This window comes from Maniola hyperantus, chromosome 20 (assembly GCF_902806685.2).
Source record: "Maniola hyperantus chromosome 20, iAphHyp1.2, whole genome shotgun sequence".
Classification (NCBI taxonomy): Eukaryota; Metazoa; Arthropoda; class Insecta; order Lepidoptera; family Nymphalidae; genus Maniola; species Maniola hyperantus.
This window is the reverse complement of record NC_048555.1, coordinates 5,965,382-5,985,088: the sequence shown is the minus strand read 5'-3', so window position 1 is coordinate 5,985,088 and position 19,707 is coordinate 5,965,382. Positions and strand designations below refer to the sequence as shown.

At 36.2% G+C, this 19,707-nt stretch overlaps 3 protein-coding genes across 3 annotated transcripts in view; all 3 read right to left on the bottom strand.

Moving 5' to 3' along the window:
• Nucleotides 1-510: 510 nt before the first annotated feature.
• On the bottom strand, nucleotides 511-1,936 carry LOC117991977 (ejaculatory bulb-specific protein 3-like). The gene is made up of 2 exons (XM_034979618.2): nucleotides 1,759-1,936; nucleotides 511-710 (listed from the first exon to the last, which is right to left on the bottom strand). Exons 1-2 carry the CDS (start codon nucleotides 1,934-1,936, stop codon nucleotides 511-513), a joined length of 378 nt encoding a protein of 125 aa, XP_034835509.1.
• A 2,654-nt stretch (nucleotides 1,937-4,590) lies between these two features.
• Nucleotides 4,591-6,054, bottom strand: LOC117991807 (ejaculatory bulb-specific protein 3-like). The gene is made up of 3 exons (XM_034979418.1): nucleotides 6,040-6,054; nucleotides 5,374-5,578; nucleotides 4,591-4,907 (listed from the first exon to the last, which is right to left on the bottom strand). Exons 2-3 carry the CDS (start codon nucleotides 5,561-5,563, stop codon nucleotides 4,711-4,713), a joined length of 387 nt encoding a protein of 128 aa, XP_034835309.1. The 5' UTR covers nucleotides 5,564-5,578; nucleotides 6,040-6,054; the 3' UTR covers nucleotides 4,591-4,710.
• A 6,620-nt stretch (nucleotides 6,055-12,674) lies between these two features.
• Nucleotides 12,675-19,707, bottom strand: part of LOC117991773 (G-protein coupled receptor dmsr-1-like) — a 53,954-nt gene continuing 46,921 nt past the window's right edge. Inside the window, exon 8 of the transcript XR_011237909.1 lies at nucleotides 12,675-13,071. The gene's annotated coding sequence lies outside the window, so the exon portion shown is untranslated. The remainder of the gene's footprint in view (nucleotides 13,072-19,707) is intronic.

Genomic DNA, 19,707 nt, shown 5'->3' with positions numbered 1-19,707 from the left:
CTTTCTAGTTTAGTGTGGGACTATTGCACCTTATACCTATACTATTTTTGTATTTGTATTTATTTATTTATTAAAGAAGAATATTTACAGTTTATTGTTGTAAACTGGTGCATTCATAAACTTTAAATAAGTTTTTCCGTACACCAGTGCTATTACATTATATTCTGTGCTAGTAATTGGAGTTTTCACCTCAATGATCGTTCTCAAAATAATATACATTTACAGAGTCACTAATCGTTGTTAAAACCAGACAGATTTATTTGAGAGATAAAGCTCTGTCTCGTTTAACTCAATCTAGTAACGATTAAAAGGGACTCTTAGAGGTACTTATATTGTTCTGTGTCGTTATGGTATTTTACTGTCGTGTGGTTTTCTTACTAAACTTGCGCAATCATCACTTACCACCAGGTGAGATTGCAGAAAAGGGCTTACTTGTATCAGAATAAATAAATAAATAAAAATTCTACTAATTTTTCACATTCAATATAACATATTATTATATTTTTGGGGTTAGCTAGCTGTATTGGCGTATTTATTAATGAACTCTTTGATTGCTTCATCGTATTTGCCATCGGGGTTGTGAAGCTTGTTCAACTTCTTCCATTCTTCTGGAAACTTCTCTATCACAGCACTGATCGAGCGCGCGACGAGAATCTTCTGCTTCTCTGTGCATTCACCACAGCTGTTTTGTAAAGCACCAGGAATGGTTTCTGTGAAAAGGTGGATGCATGTACGTAGGTACCTACTTAAACATTACTAATACACTCCTTTCCCCTCCAACTAAGCGTAAGACTCGGTACCCACCAAAGCGGAGCTGGACCAAGGATGTGACCAATGACTATCGATAATTTGATTACTCTGCATGTCTTTCACCGCTTTGGTGGATACTGGGCTTTACTTGTGCTAGGAGTAGGTACAAGCAAGCTACTTGAGCATGGAGCCTAGAGCGTGTCCTCTCCGTATGAGAACGGTGTGGCAATAGTCCACCACGCTGACCAAGTTATGTATTTTGCAGATGAATAGGTAGATATACTTTTATTCAACACCACAGAACTAGTACAGAAAAAACTGACCGAGTGCGAGTCGGGCTCGCGCACCGAGGGTTTCGTACTCGGGTATTCTTTACAACATTTTGTACGATAAATTAAAAACTATTAAGTGTATGCATAAAAATAAATAAAAATCTGTTTTAGAATGTACAGATAAAGTTCTTTCTTAAAAGCCGGTCCTGCAAACCGGCTTTTTACTACCCTGCAAAACTGGACGCTGTGTTCACACAGTTCAGTCTTGCCAATAAAAAGCTGGTCCCGCAAAACTGGACTGCCGTGTGAACACGGTTACATCCTGTTGTGATCCTGTTGCACCGTAGCGGGCGCGGGGCGGGGCGGGCCTGCCACCACTGCACTATCCCGCAAAAAACAGTGTCCAGCAAAAAAACTGCACGCAGGAAGCCGTGTGAATACTGCTATTGAAATATATGTGTAATTAAACGGGATCCCGCTTTTTACTGGACTACGGATCCAGTTTCTAGTGACAAAACCGAATGGCTCAATTCGACCAAATCGGTTTTTTTTTCAGAATCCCGCATGCGGGATGCTCGTGTGAACGCTAGCATATAAACACATTCGCCATCAAACGGGATCCTGCAGAAAACGGGATCCTGCAAAAAACTGGACTGCCGTGTGAAAGAGGCAAGGGTTCCTTTTTTTCCTTTAGTGGTACGAAACCCTAAAACACTTAAAACACTTAAGTACTTACTTTTAATGTCTGCGATTTCTGGCGTACACCGGCCGGTGCCTAGATAGCACTTCACTTGGGCAGTCATGAGTCGCTCATTACTGATTATTTCATCTATATTGAAGTTATCGTAGCGGCTGTAGTCGAAAGCGCTTGCGCTCACGAAGGCCACCATGATGAGGAGCACCAAGATTTTCATGATCAAAAGTAGTGGCTGAAAAATGAATAGGTGAATGAATATCTAATACCAAATCTAAATATATAAAAGTAAAAGTTGACTGACTGAATTGACTGACTAACTGATCTATCAACGCACAGTTCAAACTACTGGACGGATCGATCTGAAATTTTGCATGCATATACTTAGCTATTATGACGTAGACATCCGCTAAGAAAGGATTTTTGAAAATTAAACGCCTAAAAACCAACATTTGTGAACTTTGTACTTGAATATCTTTTTTTGCAAATTTCAAATCGATGGGTACTATCACCTTTCATTTGTAATGGTGTTTCAAACATTCAGCTCTATACGAATTAATGTAACCTTACCCCTTATTTTTTGAGCTAAATTGACTGGATTGAATCACTCTATATTATTGAAAACTGCATTAATTTTTTTTTGCATAGTTTAATAGATCTAAGCGTTCATACATACATACATACTTATATCGGGAAGCGACTTTATTTTATATATAGTAATATAGGTAGGTACTATGTAGAGAACTATTTACTTTTCACTTACTTTTTTCTTAATTTAGTCGACAAAATATAATTATATTTTTTTAAAAAGGATAAATTTTTACAAAAGTAACTTTTAACAAAATAACACAGTAAGTACGTTAATTTAATAAAACTTGATTTAATAATGATGAGTAATTTTCTTCCTACGTCTTTTTATACAAATCTAAGAATAGGTACGAAATAAATTTCATCCTTGGAATTGACGTCATAATAACAAGGCATACAAGTTTAATGCATATTAAAAAGTTTAAGACTTACTTCAATGCACACCAGTCCCCTTAAATATGTACAATGCCAATGTAATAAATTAAATATGTACAATGCTGATCTATATACATAAAATTCAAAGTTCTGACTGACTGACTGACTGACTGACTGACATATATATCAAAGCACAGCCTAAACCGCTGGTCCTAAAGACATGAAATTTGGAGTAAGTGGTTTAAATGGGGGATGGAAGTTTGTATGAAAGTACGTCATTTTTCAAGTTATTTGCACGGTATTTGGGTAATTGGTCACAAATGAAGAAATACGTGTTTCAGGATTTTTGGAAAATTAGCCCATAAGGGTGGTAAAATAAGGGATGAAAGTTTGTGTGGGAAAGTTTTAATTATGGATATTATAATGAACTTGAAATTTAGAAAGTGAAATGGGGGTTGAAAGGTTATATATGTGTTATTCGGTGCTGTTCAGAGTGCGCGTTCTGATGTTATAATGTTTGTTTCTGAAAAAAAAATGCCATTTGTTTCCTGTAGGCCACGCGGGCGAAGCCTCGGGCAGAAGCTAGTAATGTATATAATATTATAAAATAAGTACTAGCGGATACCCGGCGGCGTGTGCTACTACCCTAAGAGCGGTTAGGCACTCATCCGATCCTGGTCCGTGAAAATACGTTCAGAAGGAGTCATAGAACTATTTGTATGGTAGCTTATGACATATTATGACGTAGATATTTTTTATATCCGTATTTTTTAAGGATTTGGATCGGATGAGTGCGTGATCGCTCTAAAAAAGGGGCCAAGTGCGAATCAGACTCGCACACCGAGGGTTTCGTACTCGTTTTACATTGTATTTTTTTCGACATTTTGCACGATAATTTAAAAACTATGATGGATAAAAATAAATTAAAATCTGTTTTAGAATATACAGGCAGAGCTCTTTGATATGATATCTCACTTGGTATAGCTATCTTACTTCGGAAATTAAAAATAATAAAATCATTTACCTACGCATTTTAATTTTTTTCTGTGATGTAACCACAAATCTACGGTTTTCGAATTTATTCCTTTGCTTGTGTTATAAAACCTACCTACTTACCTGCCAAATTTCGACGTCTTTTGACGTATATTTTAGTCAAAATATACCACCAGCTCGAAACTTCAGTCTAGTGCTGACGTCACTAAAATGGCAGGCACGCGCATTAGCAATTAGCGGGACTTATAACATCCTTTATTAATATTTTTCTGTTATCAGAAACACGTGGGGCGGTGTTAATATCTGAAGCGCTCGAGTATTTTTTTACATTTTTGAAAACTGTGATGTGTTTGAAAAATTATGATGTGGTGTGGAGAGCATGCATACAGCATGCTCTCCACACCACATCATAATATTACTATGACCTTTTTTCTTTTCAGCATCTAATCTTTACAATCCAATAGGTCCCCACGATGCTCGAGTAAATCCCTATTTAACCTCTTGGGCTCCCCTACTATAATAATTGCTGAGTCAACACTCCACATGACAGTAATCTCGTGAGCAAGCCTACTTTGAAACTTTTCCTTGTTTTTTGCTTTCACTAGGTTATAATCTTGTGGAATAGTGAAGCTTTTAGTGGCGGCCACCCGCATTAGCAATTTGCGGGACTTATACTAGGTACTATTTTCATGATTTAAAAAATAATGAACAAAATATATTAAAATAAACTGGAAACAATTGTGTTTGACTCTTGAAGGACTCCTCAGGAAGATGGAACGCAAAACATATATCGTCAATTCCATCTTTCACGTAAATAATATATGTTTCACATATTATTATTATATAAGTAGGTACAGCTTCAAATAGTAAATAGTAAAGTTTCAGGGTATGTGATTAATATAAATAAAGACAGAATAAAAAGTTATTCGAAATTTTTAATTATTACTCTATGTATCACAAGTTTCCATTTGATTAAAACTCATTTATATTACTTTGCACACTTTTTGGCATAGACCTATCCAGGTGTCCTAAAAGTACTTATTGCTTGACTGCGTATTTGTCAACGAATAGTTTGAAGCCTTCGGTGTATTTGCCATCAGGGTTGTAGATCTTGTTTAGCTTCACCCAGTCTTCGGGAAGTTTGTCCATGATCGCTTTGATGACGCGGGCGACGAGCGTCTTCTGATGCTCTGAACATTGGCTGCAGTTAGATTGTACTGCGTCAGGAATCCATTCTGTGAAGAACAAGCGTGAAAAATTAATAAAAGCCATGAGGTTCCGTGGGGCACTCGACCGAAGCTACAACCTGAGTGGCGTAGTGGTGAGCGCTGTGGTCTTAAGTGGGAGGTCCCTGGTTCAATTCCCGGATGCAGCAATTTGGGAATTTATAATTTCTAAAATGTCTCTGGCCTGGTCTTAACCTACCGGCAAAGCCGGGCCGCCAAGCGATCCAGCGTTATGCCTTTTAGAAATCGATAGGGGGTATGGATTTAATATCCCTTCCGAGCCATCTAAGACTGCATCAACACTTGTAACCGAAAGCAATGTTTGTATGAAAGAAATTTTAAGGAAAAGACAGTTCCTGCAGGACGCGGACGAAGTCGTGGGCAACAGCTAGTAAAATATAAATTTTGATAATAATATTGAATGTGAATTTCTACCGAACAGCATTGTGATAGGTAGAGATGAGAAGGTACTTACTCTTGAAGTCACTAGCTTCAGGGGTACATTTGCCGATACCCTGGAAACACTTCGAGTAGCCGGACAGGAAGCGGTCGTTGCCCACGACCTCGTCCACATTGAAGTTTTCGTAGCGGCTGTAGTCAGGCTTATCCTCCTCTGGACGCGCGGCCACGAAGGCTACCAAGGCGAGAATTACTAGGAACTTCATGACTATAGGTGTTAGCTGAAATATAAAAACAATAAGTATATTTATTTTTTTCGGTGTTATGCATAGAATACAACAAAGTCGCTTCCTACCATCTGTCCCTATGTACGCGTAGATCTTTTAAATTACACAATGGATGTTAATGCGGTTTTGCATCAATAAATAGAGTGATTCAAGAGGAAGGTTTATATGTATAATTTAATTTTGTTTTGTGTTAATATGTTGAAAAATAACGATAAGTAGTTCAAGAAGCCGACTGAGAACTTTAACAAGAGTGAACTACATAATATGCACAAAACCCGCTTTTCTTCAATTCGATTATCCGGATTTTCGATTATCCGAATCCCTAACGACAACAATTAGTCCGGTTAATCGAGTTTACAAATCTACTGAAATCTCTCGAGCAAATAGTCTCTAAAAAGTGAGCTAATCACTAAAATATTTTATTAAATAATATTAGCTATTTTTATGATACGCACCTTCAGTGTTTTACGACTTAGTTCAATATGATGCGTAATTTTATTTCGGCTTCTTTTTATACTAATAGGAGGTTGGGGTCCTTGACTGCTAGGCTACGTAGAGCTAGAATGACGTAGAGGGTACAAAAAACCTCTAAATCAATTTTGGAGACCGAATTCATACAGGTTTTTTCCTAAATCACTTGGGGAGTTTTTATTCATATCTCTTAGTCATGGATGCGGTATAACAAATAGTCTTGTTTGTTGTTTGTAGCATACAGCTTTATGCTATCACGTCTAAATGTTATTTCTAGAATTTTACAGATTTTCCATTATAGCGGACAACTTGCCCCGGCTTGTCCGGGTGGGCCTATCCACGAATAAAAATGTGATATATTTCAATACACAAAAACCTTTCTCGTGATAATGAAACCCGCAATTAATAATTAATTGCATTGAGTTTAGGTAGGAACTTGCCGAAATCGAATAGGTATATAGTACGCAAAAGGTAGAGATGGCTGTGAACTTTAATGAATGAAAATCTGTGTATTTTATGTAATGTATTAATTAATAATTAAAAGTCTTTTTAATAAGCTATTACACTGATCGCCACTGATAAGCTGTTACCCGTTGAAGAGTTCCGTCCTCCAGCTGCAGTCATATTAATCCATTTGAGACCAAACAAAAACTAGGAGGATAACTTTAGATTTTTTAATCTATTAAATATTACAATATTATTCAGGATTTTACAGGGGTGTCCCAACCCCCCTCATCAGTAACGACGTTGGCCTTTCGTGGATTTATGTCTAAATCATACCTACTTCAAACCATCATCACTATCTTCTAAGATCGCATTTATAGCTTCCTCTAATCCTCGAAAGTTGTTATTGGCACTATAATGCCTTTTCAGTTCATATTGATAATCAGAAAAACAGACATACTTAGTGTTTTAGTACTACACTTGTAGCCACTGTACCCAAATTGGCACAGTAACATTTCGAGTGCTATAAAATTTTATAAGAACACTAAACTTATTAAAAGTAAAAAATGCTTGTAAATATTAAGTAATTTTTGAATTTGATAAAATGTAAACGTTATTGATGATACATAATATAATAATTATAATACACGTCTCTCGATAACGAAATTCGATGGATTTTTACCAAAAAAGACTGGTGATAACAAAATTGTTTTATATTATTCAATCGCTGCACTTTCAACTAATTATAAATGTAAAAATATATTAACGGATGTCAATACTTTTTTATTTAACTTTAATAAATAAGTGTTCCCAAATCGGTACAGCGGTCGAGAATGGGTTCGTATCAGATCTTCACAAAATTAACATGAGGTGAGACCTACCTTTGTAAAAATATATACATAAAACGGTTAAGATTTAACAGAGTTATGTAGAAGCATCGATAAAAAATTATTCCCCATCCCGAGCGAACCCATCGTTTTTGGATAAAAACTATCCTGACCCGGAGTAGGTAGGACCTTTTGCTAAAGTATGTCAGGTTGCGTTCGAATCCGTTCAGTGGCTCTATATCGGTAATAATATTTCCTCCTATTAAATTTAAGTTTCCTCCCTCATTTAGTAATAATATTACGAAAATATTTTATCACATCGTAAATAGTATTTTTTTTCACTAGGTAGTAACTGCCGTAGCAAACATTATGCGAACTATATGTTCTTAAAATAAATTAAATATTTTTAATTTATAGACCGTGCCTAGGTACTTAGTTGTAATTAAAATTTTCCATAGTGTTATAAGAACAAATTCATAGAACAAAACAAGATCTTATTAACGTACCTTCCTAATAATAGTTTTTTTATTCAACTTCTTACAATACCTAACTTTTTTCTCTTCAATGGTTGTTTGTCAATATTTTTTACATACATGACACACCGCATCGGTTTGATGCTTGTTTGATGCCTGGTCGTTTTTTGTTAACACTATAACAGATGCTTCTGGTTTCAAGGATACTCTGTATCTTCTATAATATAAAAATCAATCACTAAATGTGTTGCTCATCGCAAATCTCGAGAACCGCTGAACCGATTTCGCTAATTCTTTTTTTATAATATTCCTTGAAGTACGAGGATGGTTCTTACGAAGAGAAAAATTTAAAAAATTTGAATCGACTGTTAGGGGAAAGAAGTTCGCCAGGGCAGCTAGTTTTATATAAATATAGGTACCTAACTTTTAAAGTTGTCAGTTTTGATATTGGCGTTCAAAGTGTAGGTACTTAGAACGAACTATAATTAACTTGACGTAACTACATTAAAAAATCGGCCTACACACATTTGACAAATTGCCTATTGCGCAGGTACAAGATCAGCGGTCTTTTTGAACGTGAAAAGAACCGCGCACCTCCGAAGAAGTGTACGTATCAGCGGGTGAAAGTGAGATATACGTATATACGTAAGAATGTTGCCCACGAGTGCTAAGAACAGAAGACCTGCAAAATGTATAATATGATAGAAGAATTCTATAAGACATGACACTTAGTTTAATTTCCCAGTAAAAAAATCAAAATAGCATTTCTTTACCGCACTGCATTTTTATTCCAGGAAACCTATCATTTATCCCGATAAATGGAACGGGTTACGACCATCATCAATGAAAAATATGACGTAAATAGAAAGACTAACGTTTTGTATGCAATGTGCATCATATAGTTTTTAACTGGGTCCGGCCGACCCCATAGCAACTCCTTGCGTTACAAAATAGGACGCCTCTACTTTAGTGTTAATGATTTTATTTGATGATGATGTAACAAAAATTGCTTTAGATTTATTATAATACTAGCATGTTGTACGCGACTTCTTACGCATGGATTTAGGTATTTAAAAATCCTGTAGGAATACTTTAATTTTCCTGCCTAAAAGTAGCCATCTGTCTCCGGGATGTAAACTATGTCTGTACTTACCCCAATTTCGTCAAAATCGGTTAAGCAGATGTGCGTTTAAACTTTAAAAATCTAAAAAATCCCGTGAGAACTCTGTGATTTTCTGGAATAAAAAGTAACCTACAATATTATGTCCGTCTCCGGGATGCAAGCTGTCGCTGTAGACTGTAGGTACACTTGCTTGCGAAGCTTTTAAGGATTCATATTTGCAACAAGTAACGACCTGCAAAGAAAGTGGGCGGGGCCAGAGTGGCGCGTGCTTCGCGTGTGATTGCTAGTTAATATCTTCGTTCGCTAACTGACTCAAAGTGTACAATGGTACCCAACAGGGGTGTTACGGGTATTCGCATCCGCATCTGCAAATACGGAACATTCACATTAATTCAGACATCCGCATCCGCGGATGTGAACTTCTAATAATTCACATACGCATCCGCGAATGTCAAAATATTGGCATCCGCATCAACCCTGGTTTGTACCAAAAGTCAAATGGGGTCTTGGACTGTTTATGGGACTAGAATAATTTTACAAAATCATGATTTTTATTTATCTTAAAAATGAACGTCACGCTGCACTGTACGGAAGGAATGACGTCACAATCCGTAAACGACATTTTTTAAATTTTTTAAGATAAAAAATAGAGTAATGCGGGAAAATCATTGACCTATTGTTTATGTTGAAAAAATTGAAAAATATTTGTCGTTTACGCCTTGTGACGTCATTAATCGCTTTTCGTACAGCGCGTGACGTTAATAAAATAATTATTTTAAAATTGAATAAGAATCATGATTTTTAAAATAATTATTCTCCTTCATAATGAATAATTCTAGCCCCATGAACTACCGCTATAAAAAAAAATCACGTCATTCTAATTTCTATTACTACTGTCCAAGACCCCATTCGATTAAACGGATTGGCCGTGAAAAGGTAACAGACAGACACTTTCGTATTTATAATATTGGTTGAATTGGATGGTACTTATGGATTTATAAACAGCTATTGTTATTTTCGTAGGACGACAAAAAAATCATAATTATTCATTAGGAACGTATTTCGCCGAATCATTTGCGTAATATTATTATAATACAAACAAAATTAAGTGTTTCTGTAACTTTGAAATAACTGTCTCTTCCTGAGCTCTTTGTAAGTTTGTTACAAAACCAAACACACGCTTTGAAAATTTCTGTATATCTGGTTATGTGTTTGAGGGAGACCCGATGTGTAAGGTAATTATTGTTGACCCAAGTTAGTATAAGTGAGGGTGAGTGACTGACTTTGGTCTCTTCGTTAAGTCATTTATCTCGGTTATTATTACGAACATTAATCTGATCACACTAATATTATAAAGGCGGAAGTTTGTGTGTATATTTGTATGTTTGTTACTTTTTCATGCAAAAACTACTGGACGGATTTGGCTGGAGACTGGAGATAGATTATAACTCTGAATACATAAGCTACTTTTTATCCCGGAAAATCAAAGAGTTTCCACGGGATTTAAAAAACCTATATCTACGGGTAGGAAGTCTCGGGCATCAGCTAGTTGTTAATAAATCTAAAAGTAGAAGTTCGTATAAATACTTGACTTTCAATCGAATGCCGAAGATTCTAGGTGCCTGCGGATTTATTATCCCAGTTTTATGCCTTAAATTTATCCCTTAATAGTATGTGAGGAGCATGACTCGTACGTACGTAAAGAGACAGCGAGGATTGTTTGTCCAATAACACTTGTTGACCTTACCTACCTACGCTACTTTTTATCCCGGAATTTTAGTCCCTCAGGATAATGAATATCCAGCGCGGATATAGTCGTTAGAAACTGCTAGTTTAAAATTAAAATACAAAGTTGCCTTAGACCGGTTGTTGCTAGGCTAATTGTTTTTATACGAAAAGGTAATTTTGAGAGTCCATTGCCCTTTTAAATAGGTAAGTTGAACGATCCTTGATCTGGTTCCTTAGTTGTCAATACGTGGACAAACACATCGCGTGATAACATCGCGGCATGGTGGTGTTAAGGTGACGCTGGATGCACGTCCGAACTGCTCGGCCCACGTGGGTAACCTGTATGCTATTTCACCTAACATTGTGATAGAAAGAAATAGACTCAGTGATGAGCAGTGTAGCGAGTGCATGCGCTCACACTAGCGTCCGGATATATTGATGATGGCACACAGATAGTTGGACAGATGTCACCGATGAATTTTTGTAAATATATGATTTATGAAGGAACTACTTATTTCAATTATTATTGTATAAGATTTTATGGAAGAGCGGGGTCGCCTGCCACGAGTACTCGTAGCAATACTAAAACACTTACTGGGATGGTCCCAATTACTACGCACTATGTGAAATTGTTTTACCTACTGAAATAGATATTTTTAAATTTTTTTTGAATGATAATGATTACCTACTTATCTTTTGATGAATACTATAAAATCTCACTTACATACATACCTATTAGGTAACTACTACCTCAGCGTGTAATAAACAACTCGTACTTATATTATATTATAGAAATCCATACTTCTATGAAGTGTCTGTCTGTAATTTCGAAATAACTACCGCAAGCTCATAATATTGTTATTTGAACTGTACCATAACAGCTGAATCAAATGTTTTTAAAAACTGTCTGTCTGTCTGTCTGTTTGAAGTTTGAACGGGCTAATCTTCGGAACGGCAGAACCTATTTTGACGGGACTTTTACAGACAAGTAGAGAATTAACAAAGGATACTTTTTTAACCGACTTTTAAAAAAGGAGTTGTGTTTTTCTACCTATGTACACAGAAATCTCCGAGATTTCTGAACCGATTTGCGTATTTTTTTAATTGATAAAGAAACTTTGCAACATTGTCTTATATAAAATGTGGATTTCAACTCCTCAATCCTGATGCTGCAGGGGACATGACCACCAAAACTTATGGGATTTTGAAACTGTCGGTTATAAATTGATATTGAGAGGTAGGTACCTATATCTACCAAGTAAAGACTTTATCATTGAACTCGAAGACCCACTTCTCGACCCTGATGCTGTACCTAAGGAATTGCATTGCTAAATCGTGGTGATCCCACGGAATTTTAAATGAATCATCGCCCACGCCCGTTCGGTACCCTCATTCCGCACATTGTTTTTATTAGTCAGTCCACCAATCACAACAAAGCATTCTCCCCTGTCCCCCGCCAACATTTTACGATTTTGTTTTCATGTAAATCCTTGTATATGCGTACTCTAGGAGTTGAATTCTCTGTGCTGGCGGATTACCTATTAGGAACACATGATTACACATTCGTTTGTCTGTGAAAATAAATTTTGTTGCCTACACTTATCTATTAGTAGCGACTAAAAACTATATATACCATCTACTTGTGTATAAAAAAGTCTAAATAAATTCCACTTTGATCTCAAAAATGAAAATTTTATTTTTATAAGTAGGAAGTAGGTACAATTCAATTTCCCTCTAAAAGCCCACTACACACATAAACACAATATGTATCATTTTCTGTTTCAACAGTCACATTAGATGTATCATTCGACGCAGAACTATTGAAGCTCTCCATTTCATTTCTGGAATTAATAAACATACAATCAACGTAAATATATTGTGAGTATTATCTATATAGAATGTATGCAAAAAACATAGCATAACAACTTACAAGTATGGTATGGGTAGACCTTTCAATATTTAGTACGGAATTGAATGTTGCAGCATCATGTTGGATTTCAGTGGTATGTATATTGGGCACATTCATTTTATTTTCCTTGTTTTCTTCTAAAAGGAATGTCTTGAGTCACTAAAATACAACATAATTCAGCATTGACAAATCTGACAACAAATAGTAAATCTCTATATTATTATATAAAAATGAATCGTTGAATGTGTTGCTGATCGCAAATCTCGAGAACAGCTGCACCGATTTCGCTAATTCTTTTTGATAATATTCCTTGAAGTACGGGGATGGTTCTTATGGAGAGAAAAATTTAAAAAATGTCCTGAAAAAGAATCGACTGTAGGCGGTGCGAAGTTCGTCGGGGCAGCTAGTAACATAATAATTATATTATCCTAATCCTAATTCCTAATCTAAATATATAAAAGAAAAAGGTGACTGACTGACTGACTGACTGACTGACTGACTGACTGACTGATCTATCAACGCACAGCTCAAACTACTGGACGGATCGTGCTGAAATTTGGCATGCAGATAGCTATTATGACGCAGGCATCCACTAAGAAGAGATTTTTGAAAATTCAACTCTGGAGGGGGTGAAATAGGGGTTCGAAATTTTGTGTAGCCCACGCGGACGAAGTCGTGGGCATTTGCTAGTATCTAAATAATATCAACTTACAAACACAGTGTCAAACTTTCAGAAGCTGGCTCTAAATGGTACGGTGTGATAGCATCATAATCTAATTCAATTCGATTTTTTGCTTTGTCGTTTCCTTGCCAAAGAAAATCCCGTGATCCACTAAAATAGAAGTATTATATATAAGTATTTATTAAAAATAAATAAATGTCATCATCAAATTCACCATCCTGGAGAACCTTGAAAACGACACTCGCGTCTATTTTTTATAAAAAGTGCTGGCCCGCCATCTTAGATTAAAAAATTAATGTCATTATCAAAACCAGCATCCTGGAAACCCTGAAAACGACACCCATTTCTATTTTTTGTGAAAAGTGCATGTCTGCTATTTTGGATTTGAAAATAAATGTCATTATCAAATTCAGCATCCCGGAAAAGTACATATTCAGTCAAATAAAATTCCCCTCGAGTCACATTGTTACTCACGTCGGGTGTGACTCACAGGAATAACCCCGAAAAAGTAATGGCATTATCATCACAAGATAATATTATGGTTTGGAAAGATTCTGATGAATTTTAATAGATCTCCTCTTTGCAAGGGATTTGCTTTTGCGAGTCTAAACCGTTTCTTTTTCCTCTTCCGCCAATCCATTTTTGTTTCTGTTACACGAAAACTCAAGTATATAATTAAATTGTCTAAGCACACAATATGACCTACATACTTATATTTGTAACTAGATGATATACGCGACTTCGTCCGCGAGGATATAGTGGTTTTTTAATCCCGCGAGAACTCTTTCAAAAGCGATCACTATTTCAAATTTCAGCCAAATCCGTCTTGTACTTTTTGCGTGAAAGGGTAACAAACCTATACACACACACACGCAGATACAAAATTTCGCCTTTATAATGTAAAGTGTGATTTGACAACCCTGACTTTCGGAATTCGGATAAGTCCAAATTATATTTTATTACTACACTAGCGGCACGCTATGATGGCCGGTTTGACACATTACAATAGTGATGTGGAATGTCAATTTATTCTCGAACAAAAAACAATTAAGTTTTGTTTTTGTACCTGATTAAATAGGTTTAATAAAACAAAAATGTATATGTTTATTTAATTTATTTGAACGAACTGAATATTTGAACGAAAATGAATATACATACTTTATATGCACACAAGAAACATATGAATACAAAAGATACCGAAAAAGGTGCCACAAAAGGCCATAATTAATCAGATTCGTCCATACTACTATTTTCACTGTCGTCACTGCTATCATCACATACATTAATAATTATATGTTCGTTTTCTATAATATTATCTATTTTCACATCTCTTTCATAATCTTCCCTTATTAATTTAACAGTTCTATTCACAACCTTTTCCCAGTCTCCTTTAGTCACATGTTCACAAGCTTCTTCTAATAATTTTAGCATTTTTTTTGTGGTAAATGGGGGTTCTGTATTGTGTCTTGCAGCATATCCCTTAATTTGAGCCCACACCAACTCAATCGCATTATACTCACAATGGTAAGGCGGTAACCGTATAACTCTGTGCCCATGTTCTAATGCTATTTCGTCAATGACGTATCGGATCTTGGTTGGTTTGTTTTCTTTTAAAAGACGTACTAATTCCGCTTTTAACATATTCATGTTTGCATCTACGCCATTTTTACGAAGCCATGCGACGATATCAGCTTTCTTTTGGGATTGGGCAGGTGGCTTGTCAATTTGCATCGAGTGGTATGGGGCGTTGTCCATAATTATAATAGATGGTTCAGGGAGGCTACACAACATTGAGGTAAACCATTCAGTAAACTTTTCTCCATTCATGTCTTCATGATAGTCTCCAGTGGTTTTTGACGCAAAAGCCATGAGAGAACCTTCGACAAACCCGTTGATGGTTCCGGCGTGACAAATTATAAGTCGCGATCCTTTTCCTACAGGAACTTTGGAAGTAGATGCTGCTGTGTCATCGTTCCAAGAACGGCCTACAGTATGGTTAGCATTAAGCCATGTTTCATCCAAGAACACAACATTTTGCCAATTTTTGATTTCTTTCACTTGCCGTAAAAAAAGTATACCTTGCCATCGCTATATCAAATCTTTCCATCAATATTTTGCGTTTGTTACATTTTTTGTATCGAAATCCAATGGTCTTCAAAATCTTCGTTAAAGAACTTTCCCCACCGAAGAATAATCCAGCTTCCTTCAGTGAATGCACCAACTTTTTTCTTGTTGGATACTCCTTCTGTAAATAGTAGCCGTAAACATGTCTTCGGATAGCATCGGCATCAAAGCTATCGATGCCTACGACTGGTTTTGCTCGTTTTCCTCTTTTTTGGTGTGTGAAGTTTATTTTCTTCTGTGCCAGTCTCGCCATATTTTTTTTTAGTTATCCGTCTAACAGTTCGTTGTCCAATATTAAGCGCATCAGCTACGCGTTCAACCACTGACGTTATAGGTAAAATTGGCCCTCCATTTTGAGCTTCACGATCGAAATAGTTACGAAGGCGTATTAGGAACTCACGTGTCTGACTATTTAGAACAGTTCTCTGCGTACGTTCGGTCATATCGACGAAATCCACAACAAAGGGCTTGAACAGAGTCCAAATTAACGAGCAAGGGTCAACAGTAATGCAGTATCAATATTTGAAATCCAAAGCCAGGTCAAAACTATATCACAATCGCATTGCACTGACAGTTTATACTTTTCGAAGCAACGTCAATTCGAAACTGCTTTGTTTTGCATTGAGCATTGACGCGAGTTTGCCGGAGGTAGTAGTTGTGCTAGCCAGCGATCCTATGTGACGATCGTATTAGATTCCATTTTTAAAAATTTATTGATATTTTTTTGCGATTTCAGAGGTTTGTCCACATAGTGAAAATTGTTCATATTCACAAGTACATTCACCCCTTAAATGGTGCAAACTGATTTTTCTACACTTGTATACATTTAAGAAATCAATTTAATAAATAAATTTTGAGTCCTAAACCTAAAACTACATTCGATAAAATTTATGAATCTCTGCACATCACTATCGTCAATAAAGTAATACAATTATTTCCTTCAAAGTCGTTATCAATTAATACGGAACTTCATGAGCGGACAAACGTCAAACCGGCCATCATAGCGTGCCGCTAGTTTAGTTGATGCCCGCAACTTCGTCCGCGTGGAATTAGGTTTTTAAAAATCCCGTGGGAACTCTTTGATTTTCCGGGATAAAAAGTAGCCTATGTGTTAATTTAGGGTATACCCTAAATTAACACTTTTATCTATCTCCATTCCAAATTTCATCCAAAACTGTTCAGCCGTTTTTGTGTGATTGAGTAACAAACATCCAAACATCCACACACACACATCACTACACCTATTATAAATGTGATAGTGTGTTTGTTTGTTGGTTCGTTGGTTTGTCCTTCAATCACGTCGCAACAGAGCAACGGATCGACGTGATTTTTGCATGGGTATGGTTGACCTGGAGAGTGACATAGGCCACTTTTTATCCCGGAAAATCAAAGAGTTCCCACAGGATTTTTAAAAATCTAAATCCACGCGTACGAAGTCGTGGGCATCACCTCATCATCATCATCATGATCAACCCATCGCCGGCTCACTACAGAGCAGGGGTCTCCTCTCAGAGTGAGAAGGGTTTTGGCCATAGTCTACCACGCTGGCCATGTGCGGATTGGTAGAATTCACACACCTTTGAGAACATTATGGAGAACTCGGCATGCAGGTTTCCTCACGATGTTTTCCTTTACCGTTAAAGCAAGTGATATTTAATTAATTAAAACGCGTATAACTCCGAAAAGTTAGAGGTGCGTGCCCGGGATCGAACCCCCCGACCTCCGTTTAGAAGGCGGACGTCCTAACCACTAGGCTATCATAGCTTCACCTAGTTTATAATATTAGTAGGATATATGTAAACTACTACCACCAGCTGTCGATACGATGCATTCTAAAATAAATCGACCGACCGACCGACAGACCGACCGGCCAAGTACGAGTCAGACTCGCGCCCCGAGGTTTCCGTACTACAATAGTAAAATGTTTATCTCTAAATCTCCGTTTAGAGATAAGCATTTACAATGTAACTTAATTTATTACTACTATGTAACTAGAATTTCGGTACATATAAAAATGAATCGCTAAATGTGTTGCTGATCGCAAATCTCGAGAACAGCTGAACCGATTTCGCTAATTCTTTTTTTATAATATTCCTTGAAGTACGAATATGGTTCTTACGGAGAGAAATTTTTTAAAAAATTCCTGAAAAAGAATCGACTGTTAGGCGGTACGAAGTTCGCCGGGGCAGCTAGTGAAAAATAAAAATAAATAAATAGGTAAATAGTATTTTTTGACATTTTGCATGATAAATCAAAAACTATTTATTATGCACTAGATGATGCCCGCAACTTCGTCCGCGTGGATTTAGGTTTTTTAAAAATCCCGTGGGAACTTTGATTTTCCGGGATCAAAAGTCAAAGTCAAATGATTTGTTCAAAATAGGTAATAAATTAGTCTTTTCGATTGTCAGTTGTTGGATTTGTAAAATATAGTGGTGATAATTATTTCGCAAACGCTACGAGGGTTCCAAACGTGCCCAAGACTGAGAAGAGCCCACAGCTAACTCAGCCGGGTATTCTTTTTATTATCACCACTTTACAAAATCATAAATTAAACTTATTAGAACTATCACAAAGCCGAGCAACTCATTCCCAAGCTTGCTTATCATTTAAATAATCCTTTACAATGTAATAGGATTTTTTAATTAGTTTACGTTTTATGAAAACTTTGAACTTATGACAGTCACTTTGAACTTATGACAGTCACTTTTTTTGTTAATTTATTTATGTTTTTATATACGTACAATAAATTTTCAAAAATATATTGATTATGCACTGTCATAATTTTAACTTCTCTAAATTTAGTTCTCAGCGACTCTCGTGGTCCCATACTATATATGGCTCGAACAGCCCTTTTCTGCAGCACAAAAATAGAATTTATATCAGCAGCATTACCCCATAATAATTCCGTGGTGCCATCTGAATCAGGGTTTCTACTGAAAACCAGCGCTGTATGTTTTTGTACTTGTGCAAGACAATATGCATTTATGCTGAGTAGGGACCTTTTTTTTTGGGTTGTGCCACACATGACATACTTTATTCCGGCGCTTCTTCTACTTGAGGTTTTTTGACTTTATTACTCAAGTATAAGAGGCGCTGGGATAACCTAACCAGTTGGTAACTGGTAATGTGTGGTACAGCTTTAAAAAATAAACGTTTTTTCTTTTCTTTCTTTTTCTTTTCTAATAATATGCCATATGACATAATGCTGTGAAAGTAACTAAAATATACTAGTCTCGCCGTTTCTATGTCTGTCAACTGGCGAATCTTTTTTACCGCATATGCAGCAGAACTGTCTGTTCGATAAGTTATTTATATGAGAGCCCCATTGAAGTTTCGCATCTAACGTTATTTCCAGAAAAATAGCGGTATCCACTAAATCTTATTTATCATAAAAGTAGCCTATGTCCTTCCCCGGGATGCAAGCTATTTTTGTACCAAATTTCATCAAAATTGGTTAAATGGATGAGCTGTGAAAAGCTAGCAGACAGACAGACGGACAGATAGACAGATACACTTTCGCATTTATAATATTAGTATGGATAAAAATAAATAAAATCGGTTTTTGATGTACAAGTAAGGTCCTTTTATATGATATCACACTTGGTTTACTAATCTTACTTGAAAGTTGAAAATACTAACTATTCGTTAATGAACACATTTTTATTTATTTTTCGTGATGTAACCACAAATTCATTGTTTCAGATTTTTCCCCTTACGTGTGTTATAACTGTTATTACCTACCTGCCAAATTTTATCATTCTAGGTCAGTGGGAAGTACCCTACAGGTTTCTTGACAGACACACTGACAGACTGACAGATAGACAGACAGACAGACAACAAACTGATCCTATAAGGGTTCCCTTTTCCTTTTGAGGTACGGAATCCTAATGATCTCTCTTTTTGCACTGCATTTAACCTGAATCCAAGAATTTCCGATCCGAAATAGTCGTAATCAAGACTGTATCGTCACCTACCACCAGGTGAGATTGCAGTCAAGGGCTAACTTGTATCTGAATCAATATTATTATTATTATTTTATTACTTATAATAAAACTGTAACAGGTGAAATTCTGTACATTGAAGATATTTTGAAATTTTTTTTTCGAGGGCACTCTATAATCGATACTGAACCCAAAACTGGAATTTTTTTCATTTTTGTCTGTCTGTCTGTCTGTCTGTCTGTATCACGGCCGCGCATCACGCTGAAACTACTGAATGGATTCCAATGAAACTTGGTACGATTTGACGTCATACTATGAGGATATATAGGATATAGGATACTTTTTATCCCGAAATTCAGCATGGTTCCCTTAGGAGAGGGGTTGAAAGTTAAAATGTA

Coding starts and splice junctions, on each gene's coding strand:
- LOC117991977 (XM_034979618.2), bottom strand. CDS start 1,936: ATGAAAATCTTGGTGCTCCTCATCATGGTGGCCTTCGTGAGCGCAAGC. Junction 711..1,758: donor AGAAATCGCAGACATTAAAA/GTAAGTACTTAA, acceptor ACCTTTTCACAG/AAACCATTCCTGGTGCTTTA.
- LOC117991807 (XM_034979418.1), bottom strand. CDS start 5,563: ATGAAGTTCCTAGTAATTCTCGCCTTGGTAGCCTTCGTGGCCGCGCGT. Junction 4,908..5,373: donor TGAAGCTAGTGACTTCAAGA/GTAAGTACCTTC, acceptor TGTTCTTCACAG/AATGGATTCCTGACGCAGTA.